The sequence below is a fragment of the Callionymus lyra genome, chromosome 6 (assembly GCF_982586985.1).
Source record: "Callionymus lyra chromosome 6, fCalLyr1.hap1.1, whole genome shotgun sequence".
Lineage (NCBI taxonomy): Eukaryota > Metazoa > Chordata > Actinopteri > Syngnathiformes > Callionymidae > Callionymus > Callionymus lyra.
In genome coordinates this window covers 16,311,633-16,335,229 of record NC_141823.1, presented here as the reverse complement: position 1 = coordinate 16,335,229, position 23,597 = coordinate 16,311,633, and the positions used below count along the sequence as shown (strand labels likewise).

Here is a 23,597-nt window from a genome sequence, read left to right as displayed (position 1 = left end):
AGCTGGGTTTCCATTGCCGTCTTGAAGTCAGATGGCCACCGCTAGTTTCCTCCCAAGGTCCAAAAATCATACAGACTGATTGCGTATTCTAAATTGTCGTCACGTGTGGGTGAATATGTGTTTAAACAATTGTTTGCGATAAGCTGGAGAGGGTTCAAAAGCAACTGTTCGGGGTGTCCCCCGTCTTTGCTCTGGGATTGGCTCCAGCATCCCCGCCATTCCGTCAAGGGAATATGTGGTAGAAAAAGAATGAATGAATGAACCTTATCTGAGGATTCCAAGAGGTGAGAGTCAAAAAACGTGAAGCTGCTCTCGGGCGATAGGCCGGTTTTCAACTACACATTTTTAGAAAACCTGTCAAAAAAAGACTCACCCAGTGTCATGTGTTAAAGAAAAAGTATCCTAAGTATTTGTATAATACTTGGGGGAAAAAGCAGAGCAACAGATGTGTTGGTGCAATAATTAAGCGTACCCATAATTAAAACATTTATTGCAGTAGCCATAATACCTGTAGAGTAGTAACAAGGATTAACTGTTTCAATATCTGTGATGTCAAACACTCTCACAACAGACAAACTGCGATAAGCAAACCACTCCGTCGTCCTCGTCATCGTGTGACATACATATGAAAGTGCTTTACAAACCGAAGATGACGAACAAATTAACTCGAACCGCAGCAAAGAATAATGACACTGAGAAAGCTATATTGTCCAACATGCTGTTTTCATCTGTGAAATTAGCCTTCCATGCTGTGACGAAATAAACTTTCAGATACTTAAATGACATTTTTTTTTTTTTTTTTTTTTTTTAAAGTTCAACCCATTTTTAATGCACATGCCTTTTTTTTTAAAAAAAAAACTTAAAACTTGAATTTCTGAGCAAACATTAAGGCCTTCAATATTGAGGGATAACCCTGCGGTCCAACGTGTTCTCACCATTTAATGAAACTTTTTTTTTTCATTCTTGGTTTCTTTTTTTTTTCAACCTTTTTTTTTTTTTGTTTAACCACCATGAAGGCACAGTGCAACCCAAATGTAGTGTACAGATGAAGAATAGGTGAAAGAATACACGTAATTATGTTAACAATGAGAAGCTCTACTGCGGATTGTACTCACTTATATCACAATTTTTGATTAAATCTATACAGGAATAAGATCGCTTTTCCAATAAAACATTTAGCCGTTATAAATATATTGCTATTTAACTGTGGCGACAGTTTTCAAAATCTGCTCATAGAGGAATGCTTTCAAAGCTTTTTCATTTACATTTGAAGCTCTGGCGTCTGTCATACAAAATGTTTGTTCTTCCATAAAAAGGTTTTCTCGTCGTTTTGCATCACTAGAAGAGAAATGATATGGGTCGTGAGTATAGGACACGGATGATAATATGCTTTCAAATCAATGTCACAGGTCAAAGAATTGTTTAAATGTTTTTACAATACATCACATTATAAGGTTTTCCTCTGGTTCAAAAACCCAATACCAGCTAGTATGATGACGACACCCAAGGATTGCAATATCTGTATCACTGTGGTTATTACAGATACATTACAGTGGTTAATAAGTCATATTTACACACACACGAATATGTCATCACAAACAAGTGACCACTAAGTGTTTCTGCAATTGTAACTCCTTCCATTTGTGTTGATTAACATAGTCTTTGATTATTCAATGACATCCACACCACAAATATCTTATATATTAGTCAGCCGAGATTGTTTTTCTCTTCTTTTTTCTTTTCTTTTCTTTCTTATCACAAACCCCTACTTCACACGACAATTGTCCTTCTTTCCGTCAGAGTTTCCTGTGGTGGTCAAGAAAAGATGATAAATCCAAGAGGGAACAAAACAACCAAAAAAAAGTCTCTCTAGAGTTCAATCGCAGCAGGATTTAAGATGTGACTGCAGAAGCGCTAACGTCTTGGGACCTACACTGTAAATGTAACACTGCAGAAGCATCAGGTTTAAGAGATTAAAGAAGCAGAAGTCAAATGATTAGAAGCTCAGGTGATGTACTTTGTATGCTTAAAACAACTTTTCTTTTTTTTTCTTTTTTCTACTGCAGAAAAGGTCAACTTATAGCTGATGGTCCTTGGGGCTGTCATGGCAGGATGTCTGCTGGCAGGACTTCAAATTCACCAGAGGAATATCTGCTATGCTGCTGCTGGTGAAGTGTCCTTCGCCGCTGCCGAACTGCTTCCTGTCGACGAAATGCTCGGATCGACCGCCGTCGTTTTTCCAGGTTCTAGTTAGAGTATGTCCGTTTAGAAGTTTGTCCTTAGGGTTCCACTCCCTCTGTGATCCAAAGCTGGACATGGGTGAGGTTTGCTGCTGATACGTTCCCAAATTGGGCGGCATCCAGCAGTTGTCCGAATGTCCCAGGACCAGGCATTCCTGTGTGCACATCTCTGTAGCTTCCACCAGCCCGCGGGGACCTAGAGGACCATCTGGGGACAGAGAAAAAAACACAGATAGGCAGAGTTAATGTACGGTCTTATTAGTAAATATTTCAAGTTGTTGTGCTTCTTATCAATACATAAATGATCTAATGATGAGATGATGAAGCTTCATAGAGCAGTTTCATTGTTTAAAAACCCATTTGACGTCTCTTAAATCTATCTACGATCCGCCTTTAAACCACAAACTGTATTTATGTATCTTTATTTGACCAGGAGAGTCCCATTGATATCTGTAGATCTGTGTTACAGGAGAGTCTTGCCCAAGAGGAAATTCAAACTCAACCCAGTTTCCCTCATTTCATACTAAATTGAAATAATAGAAACAAAAGTACAAACTGTAAAATAACATATTGTTTTTTAATTATTTACACCTTAATAATTACAATTCAGGTTGTTCACAATCTATTATAAAGCTACCAGAATTGAGAGCTCAGTTATGTAAAGAACAACAACTTTTCCTCTGGGGACACATTATATACTTTTGTGAGGGGCCGTTAAGTCAAAATAGAATGTGCCAAAATATGATGGAAACTACTAACCAACTACAAACTACTAACTAACTACTAAATGATAGTGATGGTCTGATGAAGCTTCATGAAACAGTGTCATTATTTTTCAGAGGCCACTAGATGGCGGTCTCTGCACTATTATCCTTTGTTTTGAACAACTGTTCTAATAAAACATCATTTTTAAACTGATGGTGCCACCTACTGACCTCCAAACAACATGACACTGTTTCATGAAGCTTCATGAGCCCATCACTACCAAATGAAGCTACTATGAGAAAATAAAAACAGATAAAATAACAAATTGAAAAAAAAAACTCAAATACTTCTTTTAAGCCTTTCCTGAAAAGTATAAGATGATGTAATTCCAAATATGATCTAAGATTGTACTCAAACAATTTTTTTAGGTGCAAAAAATAGTCCCAATAAAACAAATGAATGAAAATATCTTAATGCAGTTAATACAGTAATAAATACAAATATTCTACTTTGGCCTCATAGATACAGTCAAAGGGCTTCACGTGCACATTGCATAGGACTGCATTTTATAATGAAAGTGCACGTAATCTACTCCAAAATAAATGCTATAAAAACAAGGCTTCATGAAGATTCGTGCAGTTTCTAGACGTCAGGAAATTGATAACAACATATTGCATAAGAGGGATTGTTTATAGTGAATATAGATTTGTGGTAAATAATAATAATTCTCCAAGACAACTTGTAGGTCTTCATGTTGTAAGTTAACTTTCTTCAAAGTGCCTCAAAGTCGCTCTCGCCAGCACCCGTGCCAGCTATTTCCCTCCCACTGATATCATACAAACACAATAAACTTTCCTCACTCATTTTCTCTACAATCTTTTTTTCCTTTTCTTCAAATCAATACACCAATCAGCTCAAATACAATCAGTTTTCACTTCAAAGTGTGGACGACTTCCACTGTTCCTGAGCAACATGGTTTTTCCGTTTCAGGGCCCGAGGCTGTTAAGCTGGGAAAATATATATAAATGTGACCTTGAGCACGAATGATGGAAACTATTGTTTGTATCAGTTGTAAATAAATATTAACACCGCCGCACAATTAACTGAACGTCAATCTATAAATCGTAATAAAGTGATTTGTTTTTTACTTTTCTTGTTTTGTTTTGTTGATGTTTTCTTATTGAAGAGATGGATCAAAATTACGACTATTTGTCCTAATTTGTCTCTTCTCTTCACAAACTGCTAATTGGCTGGTGGGCAGGCTGGATAATATTTCAAAGGGATGTTTGCAACCTCCTGTCTGGATCAGTTTTTGTCCTCATTAAATTTTACTTACAGAGACAATTTCAAAGCATTTCATGAGGCGTGCCGTAGAAAAACAGGAGTAACTGAAATGAAAAAAAAGAAGATTTTGCTCGGCTGTGGATTGATGCTGTAGTCTGCACTTGTATTTCTCTAATTGTGTTTTAAAAGTGAGCTGTAAAACCATGCTTTTGCAAATCGCGTCATGACATTGTTTTTTGCGTTTGTTAAAAAGGACAAAACATGAATCTATACATATGTAAAGAAAAAGTTATAGTTTTAATGATATGGACCTTTAGGAAAACAGATGTTGTGTTTGTTTGGAGTTCAAGATAGGATTTAATTTTGCTAGTTTAGAAAAACAACTCTTCTTAAATCATTAATTGAATCATCTTTTGTTATGGAAAATAAACTGTTTAAGCATCCAATACTATTACTTTCTTTCTAGTTTTTTATATTCAATATTTTAGTTTTATGAAAATGATCAATAATATAAACTTAATACTTAATAAATAATATGCAGGTCTAAGTAATACAAGCAGCTTCAAAATGAATGCACAGAAAAAAGTAGTAGAATAGTTACAAATAAAAATAATTCCATTAGATTGAGGTAAACATTATGTTGAGTGAAATAGAACATTAAAAATAATGGTGGAATTAATTATAATTATTACTAATCTTCTCTCCACTACTTTAGAGCCTCAAAAAAATTGTTCAAATACATTTATACATTTACGTGAAAAATTAAATGTGTAAGTTTAATAAATTATTAATTGTTTAATATATTAATCAGAGATATACTGATGTTAACGGTAGGATCGTATTGAAAAAAAAACAGTATAAATATTACAATTAAAAACTAAATTTTACATGTGAAAAGAATGTTGTTCTTTTGTTGTTACTGTTTGAAAAAAACAGGCAAAAAGGGATGTAATAACCTGCTGGTTTCATCTTTTTATATGATGTGTTCTGAGTGTTTCACTAAACTACACTAATTAAATATAATTAAATGAATTTCATCTTCAAAATGAAGAATATTTGTATTGACAATGTATGCAAATGCAGTCTTAATGCACCAGCGACAAGTTTGATGTTATATAGGGCTTTTTAAAGGATATTTTCAGTGTGCAGGCGTATATACATCCTTGGCGTTGTCGTCTGAGAGCTTTCAAACTGTTGTTATGTAGCGAGCTGATGCCCTCTGAGAGTTCCAGTCACCCTTCTTGGAGATGGTTGAGTCAATCAAAATAACAGGCATCTAACCAGGAGACGCATTATCATAGTTGCATGTAGAGCCTCTGTGAGTCATAATGCATGCTTCCCTGGAGACTTAAAGATGAATTCCTCAAATGAGATTGTCTGCGGGAGAGTGGACATCTAGGGAGCTATTAAAGAAGGGAGATTGAAGGATGAGAACGAACGAGTACGGACGTGATGAACCGTCCACGAGTATATTTACCTAAAGAGATCAAACTTATTCTGTGTCTGTGGGTCGTTTCAATGTTAAACACATATAAAACACTTTTTTTTAAATAAAAAAATCTAAAAATCTCTATGTTTAATGTATTTAGTCGTTGTTTTTTGAGTCTAAGGAAAACCATTTATCAAGTGCGTTTCATACTTTTCGATCCCCGCCTGATAACAATGACATTTGCATGTAAATTGTTACAACAAGTGGACCCAGTGGGCAGTAGAAGAACCTCCGTCAGCAACCTTGCATTTATACGCTTTCAGATGAATTGATTTAAAGACCAATTGAAAATATGACACACACCTTTAGTTTGAAATGGAAACAGTAACAATCTATTGTCATGTTTGATTAAATTCAACGTCGTCTTTACTTCAGTTTTCGCATATTTTTTCAACCTAGATTTAAAAAAAACTGAAAACAATTACAAAAAAAATAAAATTTAACGTTAACTTTCTTTCTTAATGCAAAATGATATTCCAAGAGTCTAGTAGCAATAGGTTGTTCAACCCTGGAGGAAACTATGTAGAACCTTCCCCTAACCCTTGGTCCGGGATCAGTACCTGTCCGTGAGGTATTTGTTACTGGGCCGCACAGAAAGAAAACTAAAATGCTGGTCAAAGTTGCTTTAAGTCAAGTTTTCTCCAAAAATAAACCTGTAAAATTGTAAAAATGATAAAATTCATATGAAGGCTGGTCCAAGAATATAATGCCCACATCAAACCGGTACACGGTGCAAAAAGGTAAAAAGGAAAACATTTTATAATCAATCTGGATTCCTTTTTAAAAGTTAATATTGGGGATCTGGTCTCAAGCAAAAGTACAGATGGAATGGTGAAAGTCAAAGCCCCGTTCCTAGTGTTGTTGGTCTTGGTCAGAAAAAGTATCAAATAGTTTTCCAGTAAAAACAAATGTTGCTGTTATGTATAAAAAAATTGGTTAAAAAAAAGAACATCTTTTTGTTTAGTTTAGTATTTTTTGTTTTTCTTTAATATATGTATATATCAGTCAGTCTTGTGTTGTTACAGGGTCAACGTGATCTGAAGTATGAACGACCTCCCGGGCTTCCAGTAATACTTTACATACAGTATGCAGTGGTGGAGGTCATTCACCTTGACCCAAAGACAACACAAGGGATACCACAAACACATTTGTTTTCGAGACCCTGAGATACAAGACAAGTCTGAGAAATTTGGCGATTGGAACCGAGATGCGTCTAGGATATGTATACGTATATGTATATGTATATATATATATATGTATATGTATATATATATATATATATATATATATATATATATATATATATGTATATATATATATATATGTATATATATATGTATATATATATATATATACCGGTTCCCCCCCCCGCCACAGTCCCGCCGCCAAAAAAAACGAGTTGAAGAAAGAGGGGAACGCGTTTCTGTTCTGATTTTTTCTAGTTGGACGGAAACTTAACGCTGTCGCCATATTGGCTCCGATTTAATTTTCTTTTGTTCCGGTGATGAATGTTTTCTTTGCCAAATAGGTACGATGACGTCGGGGTCACGACCCCCGCGGTTCTGTTGTAGTCTGGTCCTGAAAAAAAAAAAGGCATGTTCGTGTCAAGGGAGGAACGTCGTGTTCCCTCACTTTCCTGCTCGACTCCCCCGCTCGGTTTGGCCAGTAAGAATGAAAGTGACACCAAACAGTACAACTGATGCAAAAAGCTAAATAAATAACTGAAGACCCAGAAAATACTTCAGTTTCCTCAATCCAAAAGTATATATATATATATAAATGTATAATATATATATATATATATAAATATATATATAAATGTATAATATATATATATATATCTATATATATATACAGAACATATTTTGATCTCAACACTAACTGTTTCTGCACTGTTTCACCAAAATTCTACTATAAATAAGTCAGCATTTTTTCTTTGACAGAATAAATTCTGCAAAAAATATATATTATTCAAAAAATACTAATACATGTCAAAGGTCCAAACACAAATAAGGATAAACTCGGGCAAGTCCGGTTAAAGTCAAATGAAGACAACCACTCACGTATGCCGACAGTCCGCCAAATAATTTTTACAGTAAACTCTTTCCTTTACTCTTCGCGCAATCAATAATTCCTGAATCTCCACAATAAAATAAAATACATGTTTTCACCTCATTCAAAACCCAGTCAGAAGTCAGCCAATATTTGCAAAAAAAACCAACTTGAACTTCTGCAGATAAACACCAGTCAGTCTGGATGCCACGGCAGCGGTTAAGTGGCCACTGCCCCGCTCGAGGCGGCCTCTTAAGAAACAAACTTAGACACGTCGAAACTTTTCTCACAACCGTCCGCGGCGTGGACACACACAGGACACACACATACACGGGGCGTAAATAGCTAGTGGCTGGTGTTTTGTGTACGCTGCCCGATAACACTTTAAATAACAATGAGGCACAGGTGTTGTGGGGAAGCTTAGAATTCAGAACTGTGTCAGATGCTGCTGACTCTCGCTCACGGTCTGACACAAACATTGCAGATGCCCAGCGAGTTAAGGAAAAAGCAATTATTGAACGCGGACTGACGGGTAAGTTAGAATATGCTCGGGGTTACGCTGGGTAATTTTTCATAAGCTGTTGTTTAAATGAAGCCGCTAGCATTAGTAATTTAGCGATAAAAAACAGTACATTTATCTTCTTTTTTTTTAAAATCCTAACTGGATGGAAATCTAGGACCGAGCTCATCTTGTTCGGAGAGTATTTCCGATTTAGGTTCACAGAACGATTCCGTTTGGCTAATTAATCGGAGGCATCGATGTTCCAGACCCACACCAGGACCCCCAAGACTTGCACAGCGGCGAGAGCGGAGGTAGAGTGATTGAGTACAAGGGATTTAATGTCCATCGGGCTTGTTTATTTATCCAGTGTTGAGCATGCCCAGATGTTGTTATTTGGAAATGGATGATTCTTTGTTTTTGTGCCATCGAGCTCAATGCAGCTGCTGCTGTGGGAACGACAACAAAAAAACAAACACAAAATCCAAACATGACCCCAACATCCTCAAGTACAAGAGAAAAATATCTGAGGTAAATATTTATGTCACGTCGATGTGTGACCAGTTCCACTTGAGAATATGACTTCGTGTCGAGCAAATTTCCGAACACGTTCTTCGATGTAAAGCAAAGGGCTATCGAGGGTTGAATAGATATGATAGAGAACACGGTAGATCCGACGCTGAACATATTCTCGGGGGTATACGAGTCTGGCAGATGAATTCTTTCTAGAGCGCCCTTTGAGGATTGTCAGCTGCTTCTCTTGAAAGAAGACAAAGCGCAGCACAAAGTGAAGGAGAAGAAGACAAAGCAACAGAAAAGGTTGGAGAAGGTTGTGGTGTAAGAGGGAATAAAACAAAAAAAAACACTTCTAGTGTTGCAAATACCGTGTTTAGAATTCTGTTAGAGTTTGATGTTTGTTTAGGGAAAACGATCATACAACAGTTGCCTGATATCAACCGAAAAGTCCCTGAAACAGGCATTTTATTGTAGGCTTTCTTGTGCATTTTCAGGAAATATTTAAGGATCTCAAACAACTAAGTTTTGGGAGACTATCCCAGTTTCATAGGGCGAGAGGCAGGGGTCACCCTGGACAGGACACTAGTTTGTCACAGGGCACAAAAAGACACACACACCAATACCTACGGAGAATTTCCCCATTCTCTCAATCGACCTCTGTATGTTTTTAGACTGTGGGAGGAAACCGGAGTAAACTCATGCAACATGGGGAGAACATGCAAACTCCACATAGAAAGTTCACGAGTTGCCTCCCTCCCGACCTGGAAGCGAACCGGCAACCTTCTTGCTGTGAGGCGACATACAAATGGTAACATACTGTATCTTATACCTCACTCTTAATTTGTATTTATTTTGGATTAAAGTTTTTCACAATAAAATACTACTGTTTAATTCAAGACAAATGATTCATTACAATATTCTAGAGTGTGGTCGTAGAGATGTTAATTTGTCTCTGGAAGTGCTCCTGTGAACCAAATATTGATGCACAAAATGTACACAATTTTATGTGAGATCGGATCCGGGTGATGCTTAACTAAATGAACTAGTGATGGTCTGATGAAGCTTCATGAAACAGTGTCATTATTATTTATTAGTCAGTATAATATTATTATATCAACTAGATGGCGGTCTCTGCACGGTTTTCCTTTGTTTTGAACAACTGTTCTAATGAAACATCACATCATTTTAAAACTGATGGCGCCACCTACTGACCTCTAAACAACATGACACTGTTTCATGAAGCTTCACCAGCCAATCATAGGGGAGAATCCAAGGAATTATCAGCAGAACTTGCTGCAGAATAAAGAAATCCTATCTGCCATTGGAACAATATGTTAATTCTAAAAACGTAGTGCCTATATCGTAGTGAAATGTGACTATAGATGTTTTTGAGTCTCAAAATCATTTAATAGAGATCATTTGAGTAGAAATTATAAAAATTCTCTTGGTATGATTTTGAGTCCTTGCATTGTACCGAACAAGTTTTTAGGAACTACATGTTTAATCAAACTAAAATGGCTCCCTACGTATTGGTGAATTGCACAACCGTCATTAAGTACCATTCAAAGTCTCATTCCTAAGACAAATATGTGATTATTAAACTGTCAAAACATTAACTCTTTTCATTGGAATCTGCTCCATCATGGACCTTAAGGTTTTCTTGCCGTTTCTAATTTTCCATTTTAAAATATCATAGTACTTAAAAAGTCACGTTAATTATTCCTGAGTTAATTTGTTGTGTAATTCAAAGTGTGTCTCCCTCGCCATTACCATACTTGTATAAGGATTTAGAGTACAGTAAAAGCATTCATTAAAATCATGAGTCGTCCCCATGAATATTCATATTTTTTTTCTGAGCTGCTGTTGCGTGAGAGGCCGTCGTGTTGTTGTAATTATTAAAGCACACAAATAAAATTAAAATAGACGAATTGGGGGAAGAAATCCGACCACAAACAAAGTGTATGCAGTGGTAAGAGTGAGTGGTTTCTTACACTGCGACATCTCCTTGAAAAGTATTTCAAGGTCTCAGCAGAGGTTTGTGTCAGACTTACTGTAGAGCAGCAACACCGGAGCGTTTTCCAAAAGCCTGACCTTTGCAGTTCATTATCTAATTCACACAGTTTTCATTCACAGAACGTGGTGATTCCACCTCCACACATTACAATGACAACGGATCTTTGGATGCCGGCTTTGAGGAGGAGGAGAGATGAGTGGGGAGCTGATGATTGGATTCTTGTCAAAACCACAATAGGACTAATTTTTTTTTTTTGGGGGGTGGGGGGGGGTGTCAGAAATCTACACCATTCTATACAGACAGTAAATACGTAGGTGTCAAAGTGATTCATTCATGTTTGCGTCATAGAAACGTTAGTAACACTTTAGAAGGAGGAACACACAAGCTACTTATTTATATGAGAATTAGCAGAGATAAGCCACTTGTTAACCATTATCAAGTACTAACTTACACCTTGTTGATTGTGACTATATACTACCCTTAATAGCACGAAATTGAAATAAATGATAATAAAGTCTATCCATCTATATTAAAGTGTTCACGCTGAACAACACATTCATTACAGATTATTAACAGGAAATACATAAGTATTTTATCATTACCTTTGGTGAAAAACAATGCTGAAGTACCATCAGAGAAGTACACTTTCATTATTAATAATAATAATAATAATAATAATAATAATAGGTTTTCCCCAGTCGAGAAAGACTGCTAAGCGTTTCACATTTTTGACGTTATAACAAGTGATGGTCTGATGAAGCTTCATGAAACAGTGTCATTATTTTCAGAGTCCACTAGATGGTGGTCTCTGCCCTATTTTCCTTTGTTTTGAACAACTTTTCTCATGAAACATCACATCATTTTTAAACTGAGGGCTCCACCTACTGACTTCTAAACAACATGACACTGTTTCATGAAGCTTCATCAGCACATCACTAGATATAACTGTCAAATAATTCAATCAACTATTAATATGCTGCCACTTTCCAAGCGAGATCATATTTTCAATTACAAATACTTATTTTTGAGTAATTAGGACACTATTAAATTTAATTGCTGGGATCTGTTTCTCCTTAATCAACTATCGTCTTACTTCAACTGTAAAGTGTCTTGAGATAACTTTGTTATGATAAGACATTTTACAGTTGAAGATACCACTGGTATATTTATCCTTTTGTTTTACCTTAAAAGACACATTAATTATTCATTAATTATCTCATGTTACTTACACCTAATAAGTTAGTAAGTAAGTAATATTTGTAGAGCGCTTTTCTAGAACAGGGTCACAAAGCGCTCTGCAAATAAAAGGTAAATAGAGTTCCTTTTTACAAAAGTAAAAGGTTCAGGAGTTCTTTATTTCCTGTAATAATCAGTACTTGAAGTGTAGTATCATGCTAATATGGGTAGAATATAGTCATTACGAACAAGATAGTACTTTAAAATAATTAATATGTGGCTAATTAGATGTTAATACACATATGAATAAATATCTTATTAATAGCTGTTATGTGCTCATTATTCTAAAGGGTAAGCAAAATGAGGATATTCTGAGAATTATCCTCGTTTTTCAGACGATACATAACGTACCTGCTGGTGTTTGCATTGTCATTTATGTTTCTCGACTCGAGTCAATAACACATTTGTCTCCACTCGCCAGTGACTTCTTCCCACAAGGGTTATTTGTCTTCACTCCCATTCCTTCGAACAAAGAAGTGAACCAGATATCCAAGAGGAGAAAGGCCAACGGAAATAAAGCATTGCCAATAAACATTGAAGGACTGTTGGCCAATTCTGCTTGTCAAAAATTTCAACCTATAAAAAGAGAGAACCACATCCCATTCTTGACAACTCTCTGCTCAGTCACTGGTTTTACAGCATTATTTCCCACTTTTTCTCACCTCCCATAAAATTGCTCCTTTCTCATAGTTATCGCGCGGAACCTTCTACCCAGTTTGTGAACAGACTTTTTTGACCTCTGGCGCTTGATTTATTCTGCCTTGGATGGAAAAAGAATCTGTTACTTTTGCTCCTGCAAGTGATCATTTTCTTTAGAAAATTATTATACATTTTTCTCAAAACCCATGATAAAAAGTCGCCAACCTACATGTTTTAAGTAAAAAAATAAATAAAATTAATACACATAAACAAAGGAAGAAAACAAGATCAAATTAAAAATTAAAAAACTACTCCTGCACACTTTTTCATAAAAAACTTGTAAGCAGTGATGAAATTATACTATGTATTTTAATTTCATGTATGTATTTTAATTGGACATTTACGCTAGTCTGGTTAAATTTAAGAACACATCTTATTGTGAGATTGTGATAAAATTGACTAAACTTGCAAATTAAAACTAAGCTTCAAACTAAGTGGGCAATAATTTAAGGCAATACAATTATTAGTTTGGTTTATAAACACAAATATTAAAAAGACTTGAAAACTTTTGAAAGGGCTTTGTTTTTCTGGAGATGAAATCATGTTTACCATAACTACGCTCACTCTGCTGTGGTCAAGCTTCAAGGATTGTCACCGCTTGTCATCAATCCTGGAAAGTCTCCATGTACAAGGGACTTGTTGTATAAACAAAGCAGGGCCTGATTACAGATGAATGAAAGAGAAGTGAAGCCCATTATTACTTCATCATAGATTCTGCTCTTGTAACCTCTTGTTCGCCGAGATTTTAGACGGGGGAGAACTTAATAAAGTAATAAGTTCCGAACATGGTCATGATGAGGGATTTACTGCATCTTGGAGAGGAAGAATTCAACATTTGAAACATGAAAGTGAGTCAGGAGAGTTAAACTTTACTTACTTTGGAAAAAAGTTTTACAAATCAAGACAGCATTTACAATAAATACACGTATGATGTGTAGACAAGGACCATTTTTTAGTTGTTATTATAGCCAGAATGACTCCCTAAAACCCAGAAACTCCACTCAGGCTAGTGACAGACACAAATGTTGTGGTTTCATTGGTTCATTACTTTTCATTTCAAAATTGTCATCACTGGAAAACTGCATAATTTCTATTCTATTATTAAATGTTAAATATTTAACAGCAAGATTTCAGAGTGACTTGCAAATATGTAAACAACAAATTACTCAGTGGTTTAAAAATGCTAAAATAGTTGAAATGCACTATAAAGTCGATGTGTAACCTTTCCTTGTGTGTCTCTATTTCTCCTGTTCTAATCATGGAGATAATCAGCAGCCGACCTTGTAATCTGATTTCTCCTCTCAGCCAGTGTGTCTGATAATCTCAGCAGTGGATCTAATATATTTCTGGTCAAAGACCATTAGTGAAACTGATTGTAACTCGGCATAGGTTTCGGGAAAATTGATTTCATTTCTTGCACTTGACCCTTCTCTCATCTTGTAATAACTCAGGAACGGTGGATACATTTTTTTTATATATATACATGATCTGTGTAATACTGCAATTTTATCGGGGGTGTTATTAAAGAAATAATATTCTGTGATGGCGGTCAGCGGCCAAGACTAACACATTTTATGGTAGATTTTGCGAGTTCTCATGTTTTATTTACCTTCTTTTATTTGTCTAATAAACTGTGATGAATAGCAAAGTCACCAACAACTGTGAAGTAATTTGATGCCATGTGAATTTCATGAAGATAAACATTATGTCAGTTTTATATAAATAGAGATAGAAGTATATTTAATACCTCAAACTGGAATACATATAAATATAATAATAAAAGAGAAGATTAATCAACCGTTAAACTAAAATGATAAAACAAAGCAACAAACAATCTACTTTTACTCTAGTTTTGGATGTATAGACACATTTAGGATTTAAAAAAATATAGAATATTATGTACTTAAGTGTAAGTAAACTTTTGCCCCAAAAAATGTAATAATTAATTATGTTCAACTCTTCCTCCTTCTATTTAAGATACAGATGCATCAACATAATACACAAAATAGCTGAAACATACATATTTGTGCACCCCTAAAATGTTCTATAGCTAATCCTTGTTTCTGTCACTAATAACTATATCTTACAGAAAGTGTTATGTGTTTGAATATTTGTAATAAAATAAGCTGTTTGCTCTTTAAAATGTGGTCAAGTAATATTGAGTGTTACCCCGAGGGACTTCAAAATAAAACGACCTTCTTTCCCTCATGATGGCTTGTGTAATTGCATTGTTGAGGTTTATCTCTTCTCGGTTAATAATTGTAATTTCTAAGCACCTTTATATGCATGTATTCAGAAGTACCTTTAGGGGAAAGGGAAGCACTGCTGTGTCTGTAAACAATAAAAAAAAGTACACAAATTAAAAGGATATGAAGGTAGTGCGGTCAAATGAGGGGCAGCAACATATTGATTTTGAAAAAAAAAAAGGACAAGGTACTTTACTAGTCATGGGTTACTTATACTTATAATACTGTTTGGAGCTTTTTTTAAATAAAAAAAAATGGAATACAGGCAGTGCTGCTGATGTCTTATGTAAAAATAGAATAAAATAAAACATTATTTTCTGCTAAAGATGAGGAAAAGTAAAAAAATAATCAACTAACTGAACTCCTATTTTGTGTCCTACTCAGATGTTATTTCAAGTGTTAACCCTGTTACATACGCATTAGGTTTTGGGATCATCTCTGTGGAAATTCAGGAAATATTGACTAATGCTGCGTTGAAAATGAGTTCAAAATCCAATATGGTATAATAGAAAAAAAAAAAAACGTTAACGCTGACAACACTTGTTCGATCACCATATGCAAAAAACCTGCTGGTGAGGAGACGGCTTGACAAGGGAGGAAGTGGAGGTCAGGGTCTGGCAAAGACCCCTGTTGGGTGCAGGTGGCGAATAACTCTTGACAGCCAAGTAATTAAGTGTCCATCACATCCTTGCAGGAGGGCTGTGAAACCCAGAAACCTGCTCCAATATCCATCTGTGTGAAGGGCTGTGGTCACAATATGGCCATGCACTCTGTACGTGTCACGCCGACACACACATTGAAATTTAAAATAATGATCCATGGTAATACAATCGGATACAAGACACGGTTTGGTGTGTAAACTCAGTGAGTTGAGTATCATCTCATTTCTGGTCGAGAAAACATTTGGAAGGATACAATCATCACACGGTGTCGCTTCTAAAATACAGATATAGCCGTTGATGTTGTCTTTTAATTGATTTAGAGGCTCATTTTCATCTTAATAATCTCTGTGTTCCCTTCCAAACAAATGTCATTTCATCTCGTATTGTTGACATCAGTGATCTATGTGACTCGATTATCTATCTTAAACACTGACGTCTTCATAGGTCACCATATTATCATGACATTGAATCAACTTTAATTTTGAACAAACCATCTGGCGGTCCACGTAAATTTGACATGACATAATATTCTCAATTGTCATGACAATTTCAAACTGTGAAAATTCCTTAAACTATTGCTATTTTTGCAAATGTTTTCCTACTATATTAATGCGTAACTGCTGTTGTTATTTATTATTTTATATACATTACTTGTCACCCAGCCAGGGATTTTTATGAGATATAAAACAGCGAAAAAATATTTTGAATGAAAAATTCTTGTCCCTTTAATGTGTTTGCATGGATTTAAAGTGACGGCCGGTCGCAACAGATTCCGAAAATTGATGCATTAGCTGCTAAGGCCTAAAAGAAGGCCAAAAACATTGGAGATTTTTTTTTACCCCTGTGTTATCTCAGGGTCAAGGTGACCCAAAAGGCCTGGAAGAAAATGTAATTGTTTTATCCCTTGTGTTCCTTTTGGGTCAGGGAGAACAACATCCGGCATATGTATTTTTTTGTTCACCTTGACACAAAAGCAACACAAGGGATAAAACAATTACATTTGTTTCCGGGCCTGCAGGTCACCTTGACCCTGAGATAACGCAAGGGTTAAAAGGCTGTAGGAAAGTTTTCTAGGACCTCTTTATGAAGTGTAAGAGAGGAACCAAACTAACTCAAGTCCCCTTTATAGATAGATTTTTCCAAATCGCGCGGTAGCCTCGCAGCAAGAAGGTTGCTAGTTCAATTCCAGGCAGATCCAACCCTTTGTTGTTTGTATGTTCTCCCCCATGTTGCTTGGGTTTACTCCGGGCACTCCGGTTTCCTCCCACAGTCCAAAAACATACAGAGGTTGATTGATAACTTTGGGAAATTGTCCATAGGTGTGTGTGTGTGAATGGTTGTATGTCTCTGTATGCCCTGCGACAGACTGGCGTCCTGTCCAGGGTGTCCCCCGCCTCTCGCCCTATGATAATGGGTTAGGCTCCAGTCTTCCCGTGACCCCAGTAAGGGATAAAGCGGTAGACAATGAATGAATGAAAAAATGAGTTGAAAAGGAAGTAATAATAAAGCAGAGTGAGAAATTAAATGAAATTGCAACACGTTCGTCAACTGAGAAAAAAGGTGTTTGGACACTACAGGTGTGTCACTCGATGTGAGAAAGTTGCCAGAGCATGAAGGCTTCTTGAGAAACACGACGACAGAGCACAGCAAGAGCCGCGAATTTCCGAGGAGAAGCAATTAGAAACCGCAATGAACATCCATCACGTTTCATCTCGCTGAGCAGGGAAATGTATCAAAAGCAATAATTAATTATCCTACCTATAAGCCTGGCTTTTCACGTTATGATCTCCGTTACCTGGAGGGGGAAAGAAGAACTGAATAGATGAGCTGGGGTTGAGGGTTGACACCGTGAGACTGCACGGTCTCATTAGCTTGGACAGTTTGTGTCGCCTTCCAAAAAAAAAAAAGGTCAAGAAGTGACGCACTCCGTAAGTAAACATCTTTACCCGTCTACAACCACTGTAACTTTTAAACATGTGTGGCACTAATTTGTTGTTTTTGAAGATGGCGGCAATTAATCTTTTGAAACGACCTGACGAGTTTAAATGAGGAGAGAAGATGCAAGGAAAATAAATGCCAACATTAGGGAAGAAAATTACGCGATGACCTTACTGAACAATGATTTATGGATCCCTTCGTCGAGCAATTACAGCAGGTGATACCTTTGAAATTTCAAAGCATGGAAATTAGATTTGCTCCTTTGCAAACCGTGCACTTGTCAAGGACGTTTAAACTGTTGACTTCATTGGCTTCACCGCAGTCATCCTTCTTCTCTTGACACCGCTATATACAGGCACAGAAGAAAGAAGACTTAATAGTCCAAATAGTTTTTCAAAAGTCCAATGAGACTAATTGTCGATGATAAAAGAGATGAATAAAGGAGATGTGTTTTGCCGACTGGACACATTTTCTACTTAAAAGTGTGGAGGACAGTAAAAATGACCAGAGATTTTAGTCCTGTTCAATTGCAGCACGCGAGTAATCTGAAGACACTTTAAGGTCACCCAAGGTGACACTGATCCAGTGCGACTAGACCAGCAGTTATTGTGTAGATTCAACATATTTCCTGTCAAACTTTGTCCTTGTCCGTTTGAAAGTGTCCTTCCTGGTCAACGATTTTCCATTTTTCTTCTTGTTCAGGCCTTTTTTTTGTTCAACATTGATATCAGAAAATAGCAAAGTATGCACAAGGACCATAGTAAAATAGTGTGCAATAGAACATTAATATAACCGTTGTAAAGTAACATTAACCCACAATTATCCGCACAATAACTTATTTCTTATTCCTATATAGGTAAGTACGGGAAACTATCACCTTTTTTATAAAGTTAAACTAGCATACAATCACTCTATATTACTATAAAGTTCGTTTTTATGTATGCTATGCATCATTTAATACATTATCAATTACAGTAATTGAAAAAAAATGTTTTTTTCAAACAATGCTAAACAATCAAATACTAACTAAAACATGGAAGGCTTTTTTAAGTCAGTATTGATATAAAAACCTGGTGGTCCTGAGCAATACAACAATTTTAATCATTCATTTTTGTTGTTACCCTAAGTATTTGTTTTAACAAATGTATCTTGGTTTGTATCAGACAAAATAAATAAATAAGAAATGAAAGAAAACTAGTTTTCTCTCAATGAGTGAAATGTTTAGAACATTTAGGGAACGAAAAGCTCATAAATATATGAATGTTGTAATATAGATAATTTGTTTTCAATGTATTAATCCTTTATTTAACCAGGTAATGCAGATTTAAATCGTTTTTACACTAAAATATGCACATTTGAAATTTATTTCAAAATGTGATGAAGAAAATAAGATTAAAGATTTTTTTTTTAAAAGAGATGGCAAGAAAGAAGCTATTTGTGCTCATAAAGCACCAAATTAAATTTGTATTACTACATTGTAATCCGATGTTGTGATTAGCAATGCTGATTTCTTTATTTTACCTCATATTTCTTAACATAAAACAATTCAATCTGTCCAGTTTCGGGCATTTGAAAAAGACAGTAGTGTTGAAGACAATTGTAGGTCTTCTCATGCTCTTCACAATGGGTAAATAATAAACTAAATATAACATAATATTTGGATATAAATTCTGTTAGAGAATACACATAAGTAAAAAAAAAAGATTTTTGTTTTCCACCGAGAGTAAACAGAAAAAACGCCATAATAGCTTTTGAGTACTGAGGTTGCCAGGATTAATCCACGCCAATTGTTTTCACATTAATCTTTTAAGTAGTCGAGTCTGGGACAACTGCAACTATCCAACAGCAGCTGTGCCTCCAGCATATTTCTGCTCTCAATATTTGGAACAGAGATGCTTTTTAAAATAAATGACAAAGATAAAAATGAAATCAAAACTGGATGTGTATTATCCTCATTTGGTTTCCTGGAATTATGATGTTGAATTGTATTGAATTATACGTATTGCTCTTCGACTGTGACTGACGATGGAATTCACAAGTAGATTATTTTTCATTTAGAAAAGTTTGCCGTCTAAAAAAACCTCCGACTTCCCAGTATCTCCCGGAAAAGAAAAAAAATGTTGACACCAAAAGTGACAAATAGTAAAAAGCACTTTGGCAAATTACAAATGGCATTCTGTCTAAACGCATTCTTCTTTCCCAGTCAGCCGGTGTATATTTGATGAGTTTCTCTGCCTGCTTCACCCTCCATGTCAAAAAATCAGCAAGCACTTTTTTGTTTGTGATGGGGTCAACGACCTCTGTCACAGTTAGAGGGTGACACAGCTGAGTGAAGACACGTCCTGACACATACCAACACGCGTTCGTGAAAGTCAAAATATACCCGCGCTTTCAAAAAGGCAAAAAAATAAAAAAAATAAATGTGTTAAAGAAAATAAATGTACTTCACAGAACAACTTCCTCCTTGACATGTAGACTTACTCGCTCCCCAGCACTCAAAACAAATAAACTAAAGGACTGAGATGGCACATAACTCCATAGTTGTATAGTCTAGCTGGGTTTTTAGTTAGTGTTTGTTAAAAAAAGGAATAAAAATAATAAAACAAACATATATATAACTATGTATGTGATCTGTTTATCTTGTTTTACTTTGACACTTCCTGTTTGTCCTACGTGGTTGTTGTCACCGGAGTTTGATGTGGACCACTGCGCCTGTTGCTCTGCATCGCCAGCTGTGGCTCCTCAACCAATTAACACAACAGCTGCGGACCTTAAATCCACCTCTTCGCCAGCAACAGGCGCCAGATTGTAACCTCCGTTGTACGGTACGCCACGCTTGAATTCATCTGTTGTTCTATTGCCGATCACCTTTTTTGTCGTTGTTGTGTGCCTGCTTTTTTTTGTGCTGTGAGCTTTCTGACTAGTGCTCTTTTTATTCGATCGCTTCTTTTTCGCTGAATAAAAAATCCATTCGTGAATCACTGCTCTTGTGAATAAACCTGTGTGTATTTTTTCATTGTTCGCCTCTTGTTTTGTTGTTTCACTCCTCGTTTCGGGTCCGGCTCTTATTTAGTCATCACAGTCAGCTTCTTGGTCTGTGAATAAACAGTTATAACCGGTGTTTTAATGTTTTGGATCGCTTGTATTTTCTTCTAAAGACCACTCGGATAAATAAATATGAAACACTGTATTGGGAAATCTTGAAACGTAAGATTCACCAAAACAGATGCCCTTAAAAAATGGTTATATTCTTGTTGTTTTCATTTGTTTTTTTCATTTGTAATGTAATGGAAGCCCAGATATTGACATATGTAGATTAAACATTTCATTTTTTTTTACTTTAAAGTTGTGTGCACTACCAGTCGTGATAAATGGCAATGCAGGCCAATGGAGAAATGTTTAAAAACCTTTTGTCCTTTGTCTTGGAACTAAAAAGAACTACAAAAAGCAACATCTTATTAGAAAGAAAAACCCAAGATACTGTATTTAAAGGGTTGCCTTACAGTTTCCCATTTGTCCTCCCAATTCAATCCACCAATCCTGACCTAAAATGGTCTTGGCTCAACCGGTAAAACACTAACATTGTTTTGCTGTTAAATTAAATATTAAAGTCACATTTACACATAAACCATTCCATAATAGGAAAGAAATGAAAGTGGAATCTAAGGCACGTACAATTTTCTGAAGCTGTTCTACATACGACATGAATTTTAATGATTTTAATTATGAATCCTCGCCACAATTACCTCAAATTAAATTACTTTGCAAACCTCAGTAGAATAACCCAGAAGAAGGGGATCACTCTGACAGGGATTTAACCTCAGTTTCACTGTGACACACTGAGCTATCACCCCCACCTCTTAAATCCAACTCCACATGGAACAGAAATATTGAAAGTGTGTTATAGCCCAGGCAGTATGCTAGAATGCAATCAGTCTTCAAACTCCGCCAAATCCCTTCTTTCCCCATTTCTTCTCTATTCAAGCGGAGGCAGAGATTACAGAGACGAACCCTGTCTGGCAGGCATGCCACACTTAAATAATCTCTGGATGAAATCCCAGTGTTAATGTGGAATTTCTGGATCATGGCACTGCTGTGTGTCAAGGCGCTCTGTGACGTGCCGGGTCGGAGCTGATGGGCATGCACTAGGCAAATACAAAGGGAAGGGGGTAGAGGATGAGGGGAAGAAGTAGGGCTGAGAGAGAAGATAATGGCGGAGAAAAAGGGACGACAGTGATGGAATAAGGACAGAATACAACAATAGCGCGTGAGGCGATGGAGGTGATATAAAGAACGGGCTGTGGAAACATAGGGGGGGGGGATGAAGGGAGGATGAGAGAGAGATAGCGACGGATGCCTGATATTCCCCTGAGTGGGCCAGAAGAAGCCTGCCAAGGTTTAAATGACATTACTCTGCATGTACAGTCTTCACATCGTGGCCTTGGGTGGCTGCACTCTGTGCCAAAAGATGCAGAAAATCTCCACTGCTATTCCTGACCCTTCGGCGGAGCTGACCCATAAACGCACTCATTTAACACATGGAGCGCGGCGCCGAAGCCCGAGCGCAGGAAGTGAATTATCGGCACGATGTTTCAATTGTGGAGCAATAATTGCTTTTGTTGGAGCAGATAAGTGAGAAATTGACAGGGTAACGTATGACTGTATAAACAAGTGTGTTGGACATTTAAACAACCACAGAAAGACACGGAACACACTTTCTGATCGCAGCGAGATATTTAGTATTTAAGTAAATAAATGTCTCCATGCCAACCGCTCTTCACACTTTGAGTTAACCTTGTCATTAATTGATAACATGTTCCTTTAGCTTTCAATAGAGTTCATTTCCACCTCAGCTCACTGTTGCTTATCAAGAGCAACAATCTTGACGGTTTAATAAACGCTTCACATTCTTTCACGTCCTGAACGTTAACATCCTTCTTCGCTACCCACATCGGCGTTTGAAACATAAAAGCTCAAGTTTTCGCACAAGCGATTGAGTTTGTTTTCAAAAGCAGCTCCCTGCCAACGCACCTTGAAACGATTGGCATTTTTAAGGCTCTTGTGTGGAGGTTTTGCAATGAAAGTGTTACTCATAAACTTTATTTTACTCAAACAAGGTTAAACCCAACGATCCAGGATTTAAAGTGTCACACGCAGCATGACCCATTACAGCCAAGGTAAATAAGAACACGTGTAAAACACAGAGGTTTTACCGGCCTTTGACACTTCTAATTCCTTTTATTTAAAGACTTGACCTCCGGGTCTGCGCTAAATTCGTTAGAGGGTGAAAGGATGCAGGACGTTCAACAATGAATGTCAACACTTTCTAAAGACCATACGCTTTTTAAGGGTGTTCTCGCTTGTGCCCGTAATTGGCGGTCAAAGGATGTACCGGTTAATTAGCGCGCACACAAAGGGGGGAACAAGGAGAAGCTTTTCTAAATCCCCCCTTCATTACGTGCCACCACAACAAGACAATCGATACACAAACAGGCTGACTTTGGTGCAAAAAGATTTACTGAAGGCATTGTTCCAAGATCAGAGAGGTCGGCGATAGCGAAGTCTTTACTGGAACGTGATTTATTGTTTCATAAAATACATGTTAAATAGGTGTAAAAGTATAGGCTAAATTGTATTCACTATTTATCAATTTGTGTTTTACATAATTTTACTTTGTTTCTTTATTTTCTAGTAGAATGCCATCTTAACTAATTGGGACCATCGACCCTATTTGTCTCGCAAATTCTCTATTTTTTGTGAGGCCCATTGTTGGTTGTTTATGTTTGTCATTCATTTATTTGCTATCTCTTATTTCCTTATCAGGCTCATGCCGGACAAGTGAGGCCGAGTGGTTGGGGACACCCTGAACAGGTGGCCAGTCTTTTACAATTCACACATAGACAGACAACCACTCGCACACTGACGCCTATGGTAAATACGATTTATAGAACTCAACTACAAATGAACCAATTTACGGAGAAAGAAAACACAATATCACTGAAACAATATAACCAATT

At 36.5% G+C, this 23,597-nt stretch overlaps 1 protein-coding gene across 4 annotated transcripts in view; it reads right to left on the bottom strand.

Moving 5' to 3' along the window:
• Positions 1-473: 473 nt before the first annotated feature.
• Positions 474-23,597, bottom strand: part of pcdh9 (protocadherin 9) — a 198,510-nt gene continuing 175,386 nt past the window's right edge. For all 4 annotated transcript variants that reach the window (XM_087793926.1, XM_087793925.1, XM_087793927.1 and 1 more), the window contains one exon: positions 474-2,448. In XM_087793926.1, coding sequence (XP_087650052.1) covers positions 2,078-2,448 — 371 coding nt within the window. In that variant the 3' untranslated portion in view covers positions 474-2,077. The remainder of the gene's footprint in view (positions 2,449-23,597) is intronic.